The sequence below is a fragment of the Coprinopsis cinerea genome, assembly GCF_000182895.1.
Source record: "Coprinopsis cinerea okayama7#130 chromosome 12 map unlocalized cont3.12, whole genome shotgun sequence".
In the NCBI taxonomy this organism is placed as follows: Eukaryota; Fungi; Basidiomycota; class Agaricomycetes; order Agaricales; family Psathyrellaceae; genus Coprinopsis; species Coprinopsis cinerea.
The window spans coordinates 114234-128788 of NW_003307533.1; the positions used below are offsets into that span (position 1 = coordinate 114234).

At 50.9% G+C, this 14555-nt stretch overlaps 8 protein-coding genes across 8 annotated transcripts; 4 read left to right on the top strand and 4 right to left on the bottom strand.

Moving 5' to 3' along the window:
• Nucleotides 1–223: 223 nt before the first annotated feature.
• On the bottom strand, nt 224–1914 carry CC1G_10503 (hypothetical protein; the record flags this gene model as incomplete). The annotated part of the gene is made up of 6 exons (XM_001834577.1): nt 224–314; nt 566–627; nt 805–1031; nt 1103–1301; nt 1496–1554; nt 1806–1914. The coding sequence occupies 6 exons, from the start codon at nt 1912–1914 to the stop codon at nt 224–226; spliced, it is 747 nt and encodes a 248-aa protein (XP_001834629.1).
• Nucleotides 1915–2550: 636 nt separating this feature from the next.
• CC1G_10504 (hypothetical protein) lies at nt 2551–2976 on the top strand (the record flags this gene model as incomplete). The annotated part of the gene is made up of 1 exon (XM_001834578.1): nt 2551–2976. One exon carries the CDS (start codon nt 2551–2553, stop codon nt 2974–2976), a length of 426 nt encoding a protein of 141 aa, XP_001834630.1.
• Nucleotides 2977–3728: 752 nt separating this feature from the next.
• On the top strand, nt 3729–4147 carry CC1G_10505 (hypothetical protein; the record flags this gene model as incomplete). Its single annotated transcript, XM_001834579.2, has 2 exons — nt 3729–3768; nt 3825–4147. 2 exons carry the CDS (start codon nt 3729–3731, stop codon nt 4145–4147), a joined length of 363 nt encoding a protein of 120 aa, XP_001834631.2.
• A 1671-nt stretch (nt 4148–5818) lies between these two features.
• On the bottom strand, nt 5819–6458 carry CC1G_05769 (hypothetical protein; the record flags this gene model as incomplete). Its single annotated transcript, XM_001834580.2, has 5 exons — nt 5819–5897; nt 6024–6120; nt 6185–6243; nt 6308–6381; nt 6438–6458. 5 exons carry the CDS (start codon nt 6456–6458, stop codon nt 5819–5821), a joined length of 330 nt encoding a protein of 109 aa, XP_001834632.2.
• Nucleotides 6459–8390: 1932 nt separating this feature from the next.
• CC1G_15376 (hypothetical protein) lies at nt 8391–8858 on the top strand (the record flags this gene model as incomplete). Its single annotated transcript, XM_002910052.1, has 3 exons — nt 8391–8397; nt 8433–8494; nt 8667–8858. 3 exons carry the CDS (start codon nt 8391–8393, stop codon nt 8856–8858), a joined length of 261 nt encoding a protein of 86 aa, XP_002910098.1.
• Nucleotides 8859–10054: 1196 nt separating this feature from the next.
• On the top strand, nt 10055–11641 carry CC1G_05770 (hypothetical protein; the record flags this gene model as incomplete). The annotated part of the gene is made up of 11 exons (XM_001834581.1): nt 10055–10314; nt 10368–10401; nt 10451–10519; nt 10581–10634; nt 10693–10766; nt 10824–10882; nt 10939–11035; nt 11093–11160; nt 11213–11250; nt 11309–11510; nt 11574–11641. The coding sequence occupies 11 exons, from the start codon at nt 10055–10057 to the stop codon at nt 11639–11641; spliced, it is 1023 nt and encodes a 340-aa protein (XP_001834633.1).
• A 266-nt stretch (nt 11642–11907) lies between these two features.
• Nucleotides 11908–12861, bottom strand: CC1G_05771 (hypothetical protein; the record flags this gene model as incomplete). Its single annotated transcript, XM_001834582.2, has 3 exons — nt 12436–12861; nt 12131–12372; nt 11908–12061 (listed from the first exon to the last, which is right to left on the bottom strand). Exons 1-3 carry the CDS (start codon nt 12751–12753, stop codon nt 11908–11910), a joined length of 714 nt encoding a protein of 237 aa, XP_001834634.2. The 5' UTR covers nt 12754–12861.
• Nucleotides 12862–13490: 629 nt separating this feature from the next.
• On the bottom strand, nt 13491–14055 carry CC1G_05772 (hypothetical protein; the record flags this gene model as incomplete). The annotated part of the gene is made up of 2 exons (XM_001834583.1): nt 13491–13913; nt 13954–14055. The coding sequence occupies 2 exons, from the start codon at nt 14053–14055 to the stop codon at nt 13491–13493; spliced, it is 525 nt and encodes a 174-aa protein (XP_001834635.1).
• Nucleotides 14056–14555: the final 500 nt, after the last annotated feature.

Here is a 14555-nt window from a genome sequence, read left to right on the forward strand (position 1 = left end):
CCCACGACTCCAGCCTCCTGTCCTCTTCGCAGATTCTATCCTTCCCGAGCGCACCCTAGTCACACAAGACTGCCAAGCCCACCCGCCATCTCTCTCTCTCCTCAGAGAACTGCCAACTCGATCATTCCTCCCTCCCTCGCCAACCAACTCAAATCTATCCCCCCTATCCTATCCTCCCTTCCTCCACCGCCAACCGCCTTCAAACCCAACCCCATGAAGCCCTTCACCGCACAAGCTTGAAATACAAAATCAAAATAATAAGCGCCACAAAGAACGCGATGATCCCGGCTATGATGAACCGTTGTTTCTTCATCCTGTGGTACGAGTCGGGTTGGTCAGTTAGTTAGGTTGAATATTGTCGAACGCGGTTTCGGGAGTGGGAAATAAAAGGGACGTGAAGAGGTGGGTAGAAAAGGAAGGCGAGGAGGTGGGTAGAAAAGGAAGGCGAGAAGGGAGGAGGGATAAAAGGGTGCGAAGAGATGGATAGAAAGAGACGCGAAGAGACGAGTAAAAAAGAAGAAAAAAAGGAAGACACAACACAACGAAGAAGAACTCGAAAACCCACTGGATGATCATCTTCCCAATCGTATTCGACGACCTGTCAATGTTGCGATCCGCCGTGTCGAGCTATAGAGGGTCGTTGTCAGTCGTTGTTTCAGAATCCAAGATGAAGGCATGGTTAGAAAAAGGAAGTTCAGGAGAAAGAGAAGGCGGGTGTGAGGAAAAAGTGAAGGCGGGTGTGAGGAAAAAGTGAGGGCGGTTGTGGGAAGCGAGGAAAGGGCGCGAAAATGTATCAAAACTCACCATATCCCTAGCCCCCTCAATCTGCTCCCTCTGCCCCCTCAACGTGCCCAAAATCTCCGCCCCATACGCCTCCGTCTGCAGCGCCAGGCTGGTCGAGTCTTGCAGTCTTCTGGAGCCGTCGGAGAGGGAGTGGGAACCGTGGAGGAGGCGGGCGCGTTCGGATTGGAGGCGGGCGTCTTCTGTGTATGGGTTGTCTGTGTAGGGATTATCTGAATGTGGAGAACGAGCTAAGAGAAGACGATGATGAACGATGTCAGAAGAACCCGAGAATCTAAGAAGATGGCAACGATCTACTCACCTCCCGAAGGCGACCCCCTAGAGTAGGCACCACCACCCCGAGCACCACCCAACAAATCACCCCTCGCAACCACACTATGCAACTCCCGCGACATCTTCTTGTACTTGTTCAAATCGGATTTGGCTTGTTTGAGGCGGGTTAGGTAGGGAGGTTTGAGGGATTGGGGGATTCCGTTTAGTTCGATTTCTAGTTGGGAGACCTATGGGCGGGTGTCCGTGTGTATGGGGCATAGGTATTGGCAGTGGGTAGTTGGGGGTGGGTAGTTTGGAGTGGGAAGGTAGTTGGAAGGCGGGAGTTGGAAGGCAGGGATGGTTAGGAAGGGTGCAAATACGAATACAATACCGGTCCCCCAGTCAGCTGCGTAAAGGTCAAAGCCAGGAAGGAATAACGCACGATATCATCCGCCTCGTCCAGCTCGATCTCGACCTTCCTTAGCGCCGCCTTGCGCTGTTCTGCTCGTCCCGGGTATTCCAAGTATCACCATCCGAGGTAGTATCCCAACCACCATCATAGGTGTCCCAAGTACCATTCGACCAGCCACGACCCACAATCCAGAAAGAACCAACCACAGCCCAGAGCCAACCGACCGCAACCACGAGCCAACCGCAAGCGCAACCCAGACCCAATCGACGACAACGACAATCAAACCAAATTCCATATCAGCAAGGACCATCCCAAAACTATAAGACAAACGGCGACGCACCTCCATGCCCACTCCTAGCATCACCCTCCAATTTCTCTCTAATCCCCTGCAGGAGGTGCACGAAATCTTGTTCGTAGGCGTCGAAGAGGGAGGCGGGTGTTGGGTCCATGGCTGCTTCTAGTTTATTAGACCAAAGATCGAACTATTCGTACAATCGTATATCCAGGGGGATGTCGCCTAGTCTGAAAGTCCTAGCAGCCGAGTCGTGGATGGGATAGTGGTTTTAGCCGCTGTCGTCGTCGTTGAAGAAGAGCTAGAAAAATCAGTTGTCGTCGTCGTCGTTGTGGAAGGAGAAGAAGAAACTGTTTGGTCGTCGTCGTCAAAGGACAAGGAACTAACCCGCTGGTGACTGTGCAGCCGTGTTGACGGTCGTCGAAGCGCCAGACGATGACGAGAACCAACCCCTTTCGGGTGGCCGTGGCCGAGGTGGCACGTGGGGTGGAATTGATGACGATGACTCAGCGGAACAGTACTCGAGATCGAGGGTTCGATCCTCAGTCCAGTTCTTCTGTCAAGATAAGATGAAGTCGGGCTTGTAATTCGTAGAGAACTATGGAATAGTGAGTATATGTAGATCCCTTTGAACAGGGCTTTAGTGTATAGGTATGCTGTATTCTCGAAAGTCTACAATGGTGGGGATAGGGGTATAATGATACAATCACTGATCTTCTGATCGACCCGCTGTCGTTCTCGATTCTTTCCTCGACAACTTTGCGACAGCTCTCTTTTTCCACCGCCGCCAACGATGGCCGACCCAACAAACCAAACCCTGCCAACCCACTCCTACCCTCCACCCTCCCGAATCCACACCACCCTCTCCCGGCTCACCCACCAATCCCACCCCTCATCGTCATTACCACAAACTCAATCTAGTGGTTCCGCCTCACGCCTAAAAGCAACCCTCCAAACCCTCCTCACAGGCGGCCGCAAACCCCTCCTGCGCTGGGTCGCTCTACTCATCATCCTCTCCCTCACTCTTCTTTTCGTTTATTTCAATTTGTATGGTAGAGGGGAAGGAGGAAAGGGTTGGGGGTTGGGAGAATGGAGTAGCGGGATGGGGAGGTTTGAGTATTGGGAGAGTGTGCAGGAGGGGTTGGGGAAGCCCAAGGGTGGGGTTATGATGGTTCCGGGGAGGGGAGGAGGAGGAGGAACTGGTGCGGGTGCAGCGTAGCGGTCACAGCTTCACCCCAGTTCGACTCGACTAGCACCTTGGTCACATACGATAAATACCCCGTTCCCGACGCACCAGGACCACCCATCCGCTCATGCACCACTCACTCTCATTTCCTCCACTCGCTCCGCCTAGACCAACACACGTCGCTACCTCGATCTACACATCTTCTATACCCTCCCCACCGGACGCTACACGCTATATACCCTAATACATCACTACACAGACAGCGCGGTTCCTTTCACCACCATTTGACAGTAAACCTTCCATCAAGGCTATCGCATAGTGGACTTTATCCCGCAATCCAAATACCCATTGCTCACCAATTCCTCACCCCTGCAAGTTCTAGGCCATCCCCACGTTACAAGCGACAGCATGCACCCTCCCCACCTCTCCTCGACGTCGTCACCAACACAGTTACCGTCAGCCCCCCCCCCCGCGTCTTCGAGGATCATAACTCCCCAGGGTAACCCGTCTCTGAAGAAACGTACCGCTCGTCTACGAAAATCCTCGTATTGCCACCCACCCCTCAGAACTCCTAGGCTTCAGAACACGCTTTTTCGCCTCTCACTACCCACTCCTCGCTCTGGGCTCTAGCATCTCCCCTCCACCGTCTCCGCTTCATACTGCCACCCATCCCCATGCCATTCCATCCTATACCTAGGCCCCCGGTTGCCCACCCCATCGAGGTTTGAAACGACGACACCCCACTGCACAGAGAGTTGAGTTGAACGTTGACATCCATAAACGGGATGTTCTCGAATCCTGTGCGGGATGGCACAACTGGACGTCGTTCGCGTTCGCCTTACATACGTGGTACAGTGGCTTGTTCGTCTTGCGTGGTACAGCGGTTCGATCGTCCTTCAAAAACTTCAAGCTTCATGCCCTGTCCTACAACTTTCGCCCTCCACGCCACCCACATCCAACGTCGCCTCAACTACCCTCCCTCCCCCCCCCCGACCTCGCCACCGACGACGACGACGACGACGAAATCAACCATCAACCGACGAGGCCGGCTACGGGGTCAATGATCGAGGTCGAGGAGGACGGCGGTATGAAGTCGATGGTCGGCAACGAGGTCAAGGTCGAGGTCGAGCAAATCATCTATCCACACATTGTCAGTACACAGTCTTCGAAGGACCTTACTCCGTACGTTGTCGTACACATGTAACAATACTCAGCTTGATTACATGCCTAAAGCCTCCTTGGAGTTGTATCGTCAAACCGCGCAGCTCCATTCCCTCCGTGTATCGCCACTCCATTCTCTCCAATTGCAATCGTTAACCTCGCACTCCATTCGCAGGTGCGGTGCCGTCGCCCAGACGGGTATGTAGTAACTAACGAACAGGTTAAAAAAAACTTCACAAGAGGTGACCTTAAAGTTGAGCGCTTATTTCCGTCATTGGCGCAACCCACTGCCTGCTCCTCGTTTCTTGCTCCTCCTGCTATCTCAGATCTCAGGGGGAGACTGGATAAAGTTCCCCGTAGTTCAACCAGATAAAACGAGATTTTAAGGCCTCGATTGTCAATGGACGTGGGGCCCTCTGTCAATGCGAAGCTCTGGGAGAGTTCAATGATCATCCCTACACCCATACCTTTAAATTTGGGCGCTCTGGACTATGAAGTTTGAACGATGACATAGCACCCAACAGGCCCGGGTCCCGGTCCAACACAGTCGACGTCCAGACCAGGAATATAGTATTATTACCGAGGGACAGGGACTCGGACCATGCGGACCCACAAGTACATAGGAATAAGAGTGGAATGAGGATTGCAGCGACTCGCGAGTACTAGGACCTGCAGCGAAGACATCCAAAAAATTATTTATACATGGGTATGTGAAGATGTAGAGTTAGTAGGTAAGTACGGCCGAGTAAAGTAGATAACACAACAACCCTGCCAGTGAGCTCTCGAAACGAGCTCCAAGCGAAGACGAACTTGGGGAATTGAAGATGATAAATAAGCAATAAAATGTACTCCTACATTGATACACACACTGAATTACGCAAAGTTGATTGAAAGAAATGCGGAGACGACAAGAAGTGAGGGGAGTGCAAAAGGAAACGAAGTGTTGAATGTTGAACGTTGAACGAGGGAACGAGGGAACGAGGGAAGGAAAGAGGATGGATGGAATCAGAAGTCAGAAAATCAGAAATCACCACTCGCGATGGTCATGATCATTGTGAAGCCTGAGGTGAATAGGCGCCGTCGACGTCGGAGACCTTGTAGGTTCTACATAAGCGGAAACCATCAATCCTCCAAAACTCTCGAGCGCTAAAACCGGAATCAAACCAACTCACCAACAGCAGCAACAACATCCTCTCCCTTCCCCACCCCAATCCCCTTCGGATGTATCGACATCTCCAAATCATCCATCCTCACCCCATGCCCATGATGATGGCTCCCATTCAACCCATGCTTCAAATTCAAATTCAAATCCACCTCCAAAGTCGTATACTCCTTCCTCGTCGTCTCGATCGTAATCGTCCCGTGATTCGTCGAGCGGGACCGGTTAAGCGAGTCGTCATTATTCGAGGAAGAAGAAAAGCCAGTAGGTTTTCTGATCACCGTTCGTCGTGGCTGCCAGAACATCCACACACCCAGGAGATCCTTTTGGCTACCGAAGATCAGGACGGCGGCCACAGGTACTGTTTGTTGTGTTGTGCGAGTCACGACAGGTTATGGTTACGGTGGAAGTATAGGCGCGCGTGGAGAAAAGTCGGGGTGTGAGTGTGCGTGAGTGTGTGAGAACGAGTTGCTCGAGCGAGCGCCGAGCGCCCCCCCCCCCCCCCCCCCCCCCAAGCGCGAGTGTCGGGCGTTCGGGAGATAGATAGGAAAGGGATTAAAACTCACCAGTTGCAACAATCACGTTGAGGAATGGAGGGCCTCGGTCCGAGCCTGCTGCGAAGACGATTCCCAGACTGGAAAGGCAGGCACCAAGTTAGCCAATTCAGGAACGTCGAGAGGAGGGCATCGATGGACCATGAGAAAAGAAACAAATAAAAAAAAAAGAAAGGAAAAAAAAAAAAAGCTATGGATGTACGCACACGACCGCTACAATGCAGAAGCACGAAAACAGGAGAACGCGGAGGATGCTTCCTTTCAGCAGATGCCAGTTTCTTCGGAGTCGCAACAACGTCATAACTACAGGAAGGATGTCAGAAAGATCAGGGCGTCGTCATGAAAACGCGACCGTAGCGATGCGTACCTTGAAGAACGAGTGTCGGTATCGTGAGGATGGCGACAGATGCGGACGAGATACGAGAGCTAAGATATAGCGGAAGCTGGCTTGAGTTTGACTTGAGATACGAGAGGAAGGAAGAGGACTCACGGGACGCGAATGATAAAGTTGCAGAAGAACCCGTCTGGTGGTCTCTGGACTGTTTCTCGATTCTTAAGTCCGACCTGTTGAACACTCGATGAGAGGTTCTTTGCGCCCTGCAGCGAGAAGGTAGACTCACCACTAGACACCCGATGAGCATCGTTATGTGCAAAACATAAGGAAGGGGGAGAAGCTGGCGGATTGGTGTTGAATACCCAATGCCCTTGAACACCCGAGGAAGAGAACAAGAACTCACGATCGGGAAAAGCCATTTGGGTTCGCGAATCTCTCTCTCCCTCTCCGAAAGCCAATTCCGAACTTTGAAGTACACCTGCGTTCCAAGCGCAATAACCGTTCCCGAAGTCCTATCCGAAGCTCAAATAATCAGCCTCTCATCGCTAACCTTCATCTCGACCACGACTTACATCGGGAGCGCAGCATAAATCAGCGAAGCTTGTGTTAAACATAATCCAAACGGCGGAGTGGGGTCGTCCTTGTGGCCGGTGAAGAGCAGGAGGGAATAGGAGAGGGATGAGAGTATCCACGAGAACATAAAGCTGTACCAGGTCGGATGGCGGGGTACCGAATTCGAAAGTGCTGCAGTGACGAGGACGATAAGGGATCCGAGCGCCCCGAACATGTGGAGGGTGAGGAAGGCGATGAAGAGCCCGCTGTCCCAACTCGACATGGCTACTGCTGGTGCACGACACCAAGTCGACGAGTCGACGAACCAACGATAAGAACCTTGGTTCAGTCACAGAGTCAACATCTTGTACGCACCTTTTTATCCAAGCGACGTTCCACCCCAAGTTGTACTATGCTAAGTAGTTTGAAGAAACGAGCGGCTGGGAGATAGTCGATGCGTTGAGCAGTTGGCGGTGTTCAGCGCATGAAGGAGAGGAAGAGAGATAGGTGGGGGGGACTACAGTTGCCAGACTGCGAGAAGAGGTCAAACGGCGCCCGGTGGGCGTAGCTTTGTATCAAGCACTGGCCCTGGGGCTCGGAGATGGATACAGACGTCCGCTCCGAAAATCCCAATATCCACCGAGTGAAATAAGTATGTATGCCTTTTCCTCGACCTGGATCACATAGACCTGGATATTTCACATCCTTCGCGGCCGCGGCGCTGGATCTTCGGTTTTGACGAGAAAAAAGTTTCAAGTGGATTTGCTCAGTGCTGCAATCTGTCGCAATCTTGCCCCGGTTGATAACCAAGGCGATGGGTGGGACCTGGTGAGATTTCAAGCCATGTGGTTTGTGAGATGGGTGTCCCTGGTAAACACGCGCGTCGTGAAGAAATGCAGAGGTGGTTAATGGGGTTACTAGTGCTCTCGCGTGCAGAAAGGTTAACAAGACGACCCTCTCTGATGTTGGCATGATACTCCCGATCATCAAGGACTGGCGTGATCCGAGTGATCTGATAAGTATTCTCAACGAACGACACGGAGGGCGCACAGAACTACAGAAGACTCTTAACCAGCGCCCAGGATTCGAATGAAAGAAACGGATCCTCAATCGAGGTTCACTGGCAACAGCTATTCTATGAGAGGGATAACCGCGCCAGCGAGAGTTGAAGGAACGCGATTTAGGACGATTCCACAGTGGTGATGGCTTTCGGAATAACCAAGAGTCAGAAATGCTGAGTAAAGCGTATACCGCCGGAGTTCCTCTTTTCTTTCCCTCTCTATCGCTTCAAAGACATGTACCTATCCTTGATGGAGTGAAATGGAGTCGACGAACGTGTCTTTTTAATGGCTAGGAGTCGTGCCAAGGTGAGATAGGGGCTTTGGTGGCTAAAAGATAAAGAAAATGCTGGCTATTAAGGTAAACATCGAGGAGGACCGAGGGCGGATTTGCCCAGAATCGATACAATGATGCACCTTGATCACTTTCCAACATCATGAGGATCTCTGAGTCTTTTGGCCCCGTTCACAATTAATGCCACGTGCGACTCTTATGAGATGTTTTGGGCGCTTAATTTTATGACGCAACGTACTTACATCGTTGCGCGACTCTCATCAACGAGAATATGCGTATATGTCCTGCGTCACTCCCTTCTCTTCTCGGGAGACAGTAAAGCCGATCGGAAACAATGACAGGTGTGTAAACCAACCCTTTGCTTGAGTACTTGCAGCGCTGAGGAGCCTGAAGACTCTCCGTATGGGCTCTCTTGATGCTGGATACAGTGTTGCGACGGTAGGTTCCCACTACGTATACCAGAGATGGCCGAGTCACTCACCTCAAGTAGGTAGTTCCTAATGCAGAAGATATCAGCCCTCGTCCTCAGACCTTATACGAATCTATATCCTGGACTGGAATTGATCTCATCCGACTCGCATTGATATCGATGTAAGCTTAGCTTATGTAGGCGCAATTGTATTCAGTATTCAATCGACGTCTTCCCATGGTTGGTGGCCTGCTGCCTCTCGGTCCCGAGTGCATGATGACCGAGTATGGCCTCGTACCTTCCCTCAATTTACTTCCCTTGGGGTTGCCTCGCGCACGTGGCCATGGTGGCGCGCCATATCCCGATCGAGACGTCGAAACTGGGGACCACTGACAGCTGTCAACAATAATCCTGGGGAAGCGCCTGGAAACGCGCGCCCGCTCATCGCCAATAGCGTCTATGTTCGAACCCGCCTGGGAAAGCTGAAGAGGTACCCTACTTCACAGTCTAGGTTCTAACTAAGTGAAGTGAGCTCAACCCTAAGCATGCCTGCAACCTCTGACCCCTGTCTCTTCATATTACCTCCGCTATGCAGGCGCTTTGCTAGGCTTTGCTGACTGCCGTGCAATCGGATGAATACCACATTTGGAATCGGCCGCACGCGCTTGGCATGTTCTTGGCTCGAGTGACCCAACGCGTGGGTGAATGGTGGAAATCAGGTGCGCGAAGGCTCTGTCCGGTTGTTAAAGTATGTTTTAGAGATACAGTCAGTAAACCAGATACTTAATACTTCTCCTTGCTCTTTAGCGTCTCAGAAATTGCTTCAGGACCTTTGTGAGGAACTACTACTGGGTCGATAGGGGCAGAGGCGAGTCCTACACAGAGATCAGATCTGCACTTGGTCACTCCTTGAAAGTTCTCACGGGACCACGGGTTCGGGACTTGAAGCTCGATTTTCAACACCGTCCCGCCTTCTCATTCCTCGCTCGAGATCAGTCAAATTGTTCTCGCCGTGCCAGGTCATGCATACATCCAAAGCGAGTATGTAATCGGTGATTTGGTCTTCAGTCTCTTACCTCGACTGTAGATCCTGGGGTCAGCTCAAGGTCACTGGACAAGACAGAGCCTTCAACGAACGCCCAACCGACATTCCATTGTACTGTGTGTGATGTGGGCACGTTACGTACATCTTCCAAATCTGGAGTACCTATCACCGGGTTGAAGCCCCTGGGTCTTGGGACCTCCAACCTCTCGAGCGTCGACCCAAAAGTAAAGTATCCGATCTGCGAAGTTTTGGTGGTGGACGGTGTGAGCCGGAATTTGCCAAACGCCACCGAATACGAAATAACTTCGAGGAGCCTCGACACCTATCATTGTTGCTTCCCGCCCAGTTTCATCTCCTCGAGGGCTTGTCACCTCACCCGATGCATCGAGCTTGAGCGCCGGCCAGAGTTCAAGGTCTCTCGTCGCAACCACCATTCGTTTCGTTTCTTGCCCTTAGGTTGACCATTGCGCGAGTGGGGTGGAAAGGTACGCCTACGATTCCATTCTGTCTCTTCGAACTTGGTAATGTTTAACCTACCTCCAGGATGGAAGTCGACCAAGGCTTATTCACGGCTTTCTTGACTATGCACATGTTCGGTGCTCTAGGATCTCTGATCGTGCTCCTCACCGCCGCCCTTTCTCCATCCATACCTCGACATGCGACTTGGTACAGCTTCATGTTCTCCTGGTTTCTCTCCTCCACGTCCTACTCTCTTTTACTCCTCACTGGAAATAAAGACAACCCTCGGCCACCGTACGCCCTATGCGTAACCCAAGCCTCGCTTATCTATGCGGCTCTTCCTATGTATGTTCTGCGATGCCGATTTGAAGTCGTACGAAACTTATATGCGGATGAAGGACGACAGGAACGGTTATCGCCGTAGTGCTTCAGGTAAGAGGACTTGACTATATGTACTAGAACATGCCTGATGTCCCTTTAGGTCTACTTCAACGTCAAGAATTGGATGTCGGATACTGAGCACAGGGCGAATCCTATCCTCCTCCGAGCGGTGAGCAGCCAGCCGTTCCATCGTCGTTCGCACCTTTGCTGATCTGATTCGGGGAACGCAGCTGATTGCTGCTCCTTACTGCATGCACTTGGCCATGTTCATCGGGTCTCTAGTGGTGAGAAATTCGGTCTACAGTTATCGCAACGCGCTCCGTCCTCATGGATACATATTAGGTTGGGTTAAAACACCCAGAAACCGTTCAAAGACCGTCGAATGGGTTCTTCTGTAACTACGTCATTCGCATTCCGTGAGTGATCTTCGTACGAGGTTCCGTCAATACAGTTTGCTGAAGCCCGACTTATAGCTCCCGGATATCTTCCATCTCCGTTGCCGTCCTCACGATTCCAACGATAGTCCTGCAAGGTGAGTTGTCGCAATGGATCTGGGCGCTACGAGGTCATGACTCTCTCTTCCTTTAGGAATGACCTTCTGGGCATTGAAGAGAAACTGGATGCTTCTAAGAGGAAGTATCCTTCGAGTCCTTAGCTTCTCTTTCTTTGGTGTCGTCGCCATTGTGTATGTCCCGTCTCCATCTCCTTTCATTCAACTCCGCTTATCTCGGTTGTCGTCTAGTCTCGGAATCGTGTTTGCCACGGGCTCGGCGCAAGGCCCTGCCTTCCTGAATGTTATCGTCGCCACTGGTATGTCTCGGTCGATGTCTTTCTTTTCTTCCTCTGGTTGACCCTGTTCCAGTACCGGTCGCGGCAGTCTTAATCTTCGGCAGCCAAAAGGTATGGCGAGATCTCTTTGGGTTCCCGTAGGGCTGCTGACTAACGTGCTTAACTTCAGGATATCCTCAACACTTGGATGTTCTGGAGAGAGAAGAAGAAATACATTAGCAGACCCGCAGGATTCAAGCCGGATAACTCGACGCGCTCCTTTGGCCTGAATTCAACGAAAAAATCGACGCAAGACATCGAGCTCGATTGGGCGAACCCCCACGCTGACCTGCCTGAGTTGAGGTTTGGCCACGGGAAGGATGGACCCCGAGGTTCGTTGACCTTTCTCTCTTCTCTCTTTGCCGTGTACTGATCACATACTTACTCCCTTTCAGATATCAAGATTTCCCAACCTAATCCTGCTGCCATTCGAGTGCAATTTGAACATCATCGCCGTTTTTGACTTACTTATTTGTATGTATTCGTAAATAGTGTATTAATACTTTTGATACCTGTAGCGCTTTTTTCTATGTACATGTGGATCTTTTCCTTGGCTCTGTATACGTAGTGGCTGTTCGCACGTTAGTATCAGATCATTAAACATTTATGTGTTTCGTTACCCTTCTTGTTGAATCCTAGTCTGAGCTAGCCCCAGGCCCGGCGTTTTATCTTTATCCTGCCGCAGTAGTCCTAGGAGAGCGGCATGCCATACGTGTCACAAACACTTTTTCAAGCGACCAGACTCCAAAGATGGTAGGTGTTGGCCTGACTGTTAAGCGCCCATGGCGTCAAGCGCGCCCCAGTTCCCATTTTTGGACGGCGCTGGAACCCTTGAAATAGTTGAATTCGTGGCTCAAGAGGGAACGGATGTCGAGTGGTGTGACTGAAATTGAACAGATACACAAAACTAGATACACTGTGATACATGGCAAATAATTGTGGACGGACCTACACCTGGGCACCTGGTTCTCTGCTAGCAGGTTTTTCATTCAGTTCCGGAGACGAACTTCGATGTGGGAAGTTGCCATCGGAAGTTGCGCTATCAGGCATGGTGGACATGAAGGTATCCGCCGCTGGTCCATGGTTGAATCCCAAAGCTTGAGAGAAAACTTCTCCCGTTGAGGAGGACGGAGAGACACCCATCCATGATCGACCAGTGGTTACCCGGAATATGATCATTTGGGGGGCAAGTTGCTATCGGAGAAATTCAATGTTAATGATATGACTTCTTTTCATAGATCTAAGGGGAACACTCACGACTGCATTCTCGTAAAGCGCCCTAAAGACAGCATCCACCTTCATGATTCTGTTCGCAGCCTCCAACGTCTCAGGAACTGGTGTCGAGACGAAGACAACGCCATTGACAAGCCCAAACAGCGCTAAAGGCAAAGCCGATTCGATCAAGATTGCGATGACACCGGCATACGCTGACAGCTTCCTTCCAGGAAGGGACCGGGCGAATTCACTTCGGGCGCGGAGGAGTCGGAACGTGATGAGAGCTGTGATGATAAGATTATTGGCGACGTTCAGGAGGGTGAAAGTGCTCGTCATGTGCCGTGTTTCGGTGGAGACCATTTGTTCCCGGGTTGAGAGGGCGCCGAAGGGAATGATAGCTAAGAAGGTGAGTGCTGGTAGCACCAGGACCCATTTCTTATGCGTCCAGATAATATAGCATCGCCACAGCTACCGGAGCTAGCGTCAGTCATATCATTCCAAGGGGCAAGAGGGATCTGGACAATGCAACTGACCAACAACAGGACCCCGGAAAACCTAGGGGGGACCCAGATCCTTTTTGGCCCAAAATTTCCGGATTTTTCGAGGCATTTTCTTTCCGGATTTCACCCAGGTCCCACCCCGAGCAACCAAAATTTCCGGATTTTGGAACCTAAGTTCTCCAAAATCTCCTACCGACGCGGTTTTGTCTCACAATACGCCAGTTTTGACTATCTCTCGCCTTTCTGTACGGATTTACAACCATATAGAGTACTAATAATGTTGAAAGTATCGATTATCGTCTATAATCCATCCTCCTTCTCAGACTCGTCTTCTGCGGCTTTTCTTGAACGAGAGAGCTTGATGGCCTTTGTCAACTCTGTCTCCCTCGACTTCAACGTGTTGACAGAGCAGAGAAGCAACAAAAAAAAAAAAAATAAAAAAAAATAAATAAATAAAAATAAATAAATAAAAAAAAAACAGGCTGTACGGGACTCGAACGACCGTGGAGAGAAACACTGCACCGAAGGCTTGGGGGTACGTACACCAAGTCAGCGAAGTTTCCGTATTTTTCATCCAGGTTATGCACTCAGAATCCACTACTTCCGGATTACGGATCCAGGTGAATCGACTTTTTGTCTGTATTTATCCGGATTATTTTCTAGGTCTCGCCGCCTTCGGCGGCGCTTTTTTTCCGGATTAGGCCCCTGGTTCGTCCCAGGTTTTCCGGGGTCCTCCAACAACCCATCAGCAACGACGATGTACAGAACCCATAGAACGCCCTGGAGGATAGAAGCCCAAGGCCACTCCTCTTCATCCCATTGCAGAATGAATTCAGTTCCACTGCTTGGATTGTATAGCCCAAAGAAAATCTTGAAGGTATTGATGGCGGAATTCAAGAGGGAGTTGATGAGGAGGAACAGCGAAAGAGTGATGTATGGAAGGCGACCTTTGCGAAGGTGGTGGGGGGTTTCAAGGAACACGTACAAGCCATACGCGCACATGAAGAACATGATACCTGACTGGAAGTCAATAATTAGAATGAACGACGATCCGAGACACGACGGAACCTTGGATAAAGATATCTTGAACAGTCATCCCATAGAACGCGCCAGCGGCCGTAAATCCATAGCCATCGTAGTCAATCCCTGGTTTCTCTGACATGATGTAGGACGGTAAGTTGGCAACCTGCGGGAAGAGAAGAAAGGATGGACGGCGGAAAAAGTGGCGGCCGTTTTTCTAGGCCTGTATGCGTGCGTATCAAGTACGTACTCTCCAGGGGCAAAACCTCGCTGGCGATACGCCTTTGATGGCCAGTCTATTGCCTTTGACGATCTGTCAACCAATTGTGCCACGGGCTGATGATCCCGCTGAAGGAAGTAATTCATTACGGGAGCTTTCGACGATAACACCAAAGTTCACACTCACTCCACGATTTTCGGGCCGCGAAGTTGTTAGAATCTGGTGAGTTTGGATCGGTCAGCCTATGTGCTATATTCAAGGTCTTCCACGCGTAGTTCGAATAGGCCTACTAAGACCACACCGCAAACCAAGCTGGAGTCTGGTTGATCATTGACGAGACTAAATTCTGGAGTAGACGATGTTTCGATAGCTTCTCTTCGGGTTCCTTAGGGTGGATGGATCATTCACCCCATCTCACATAC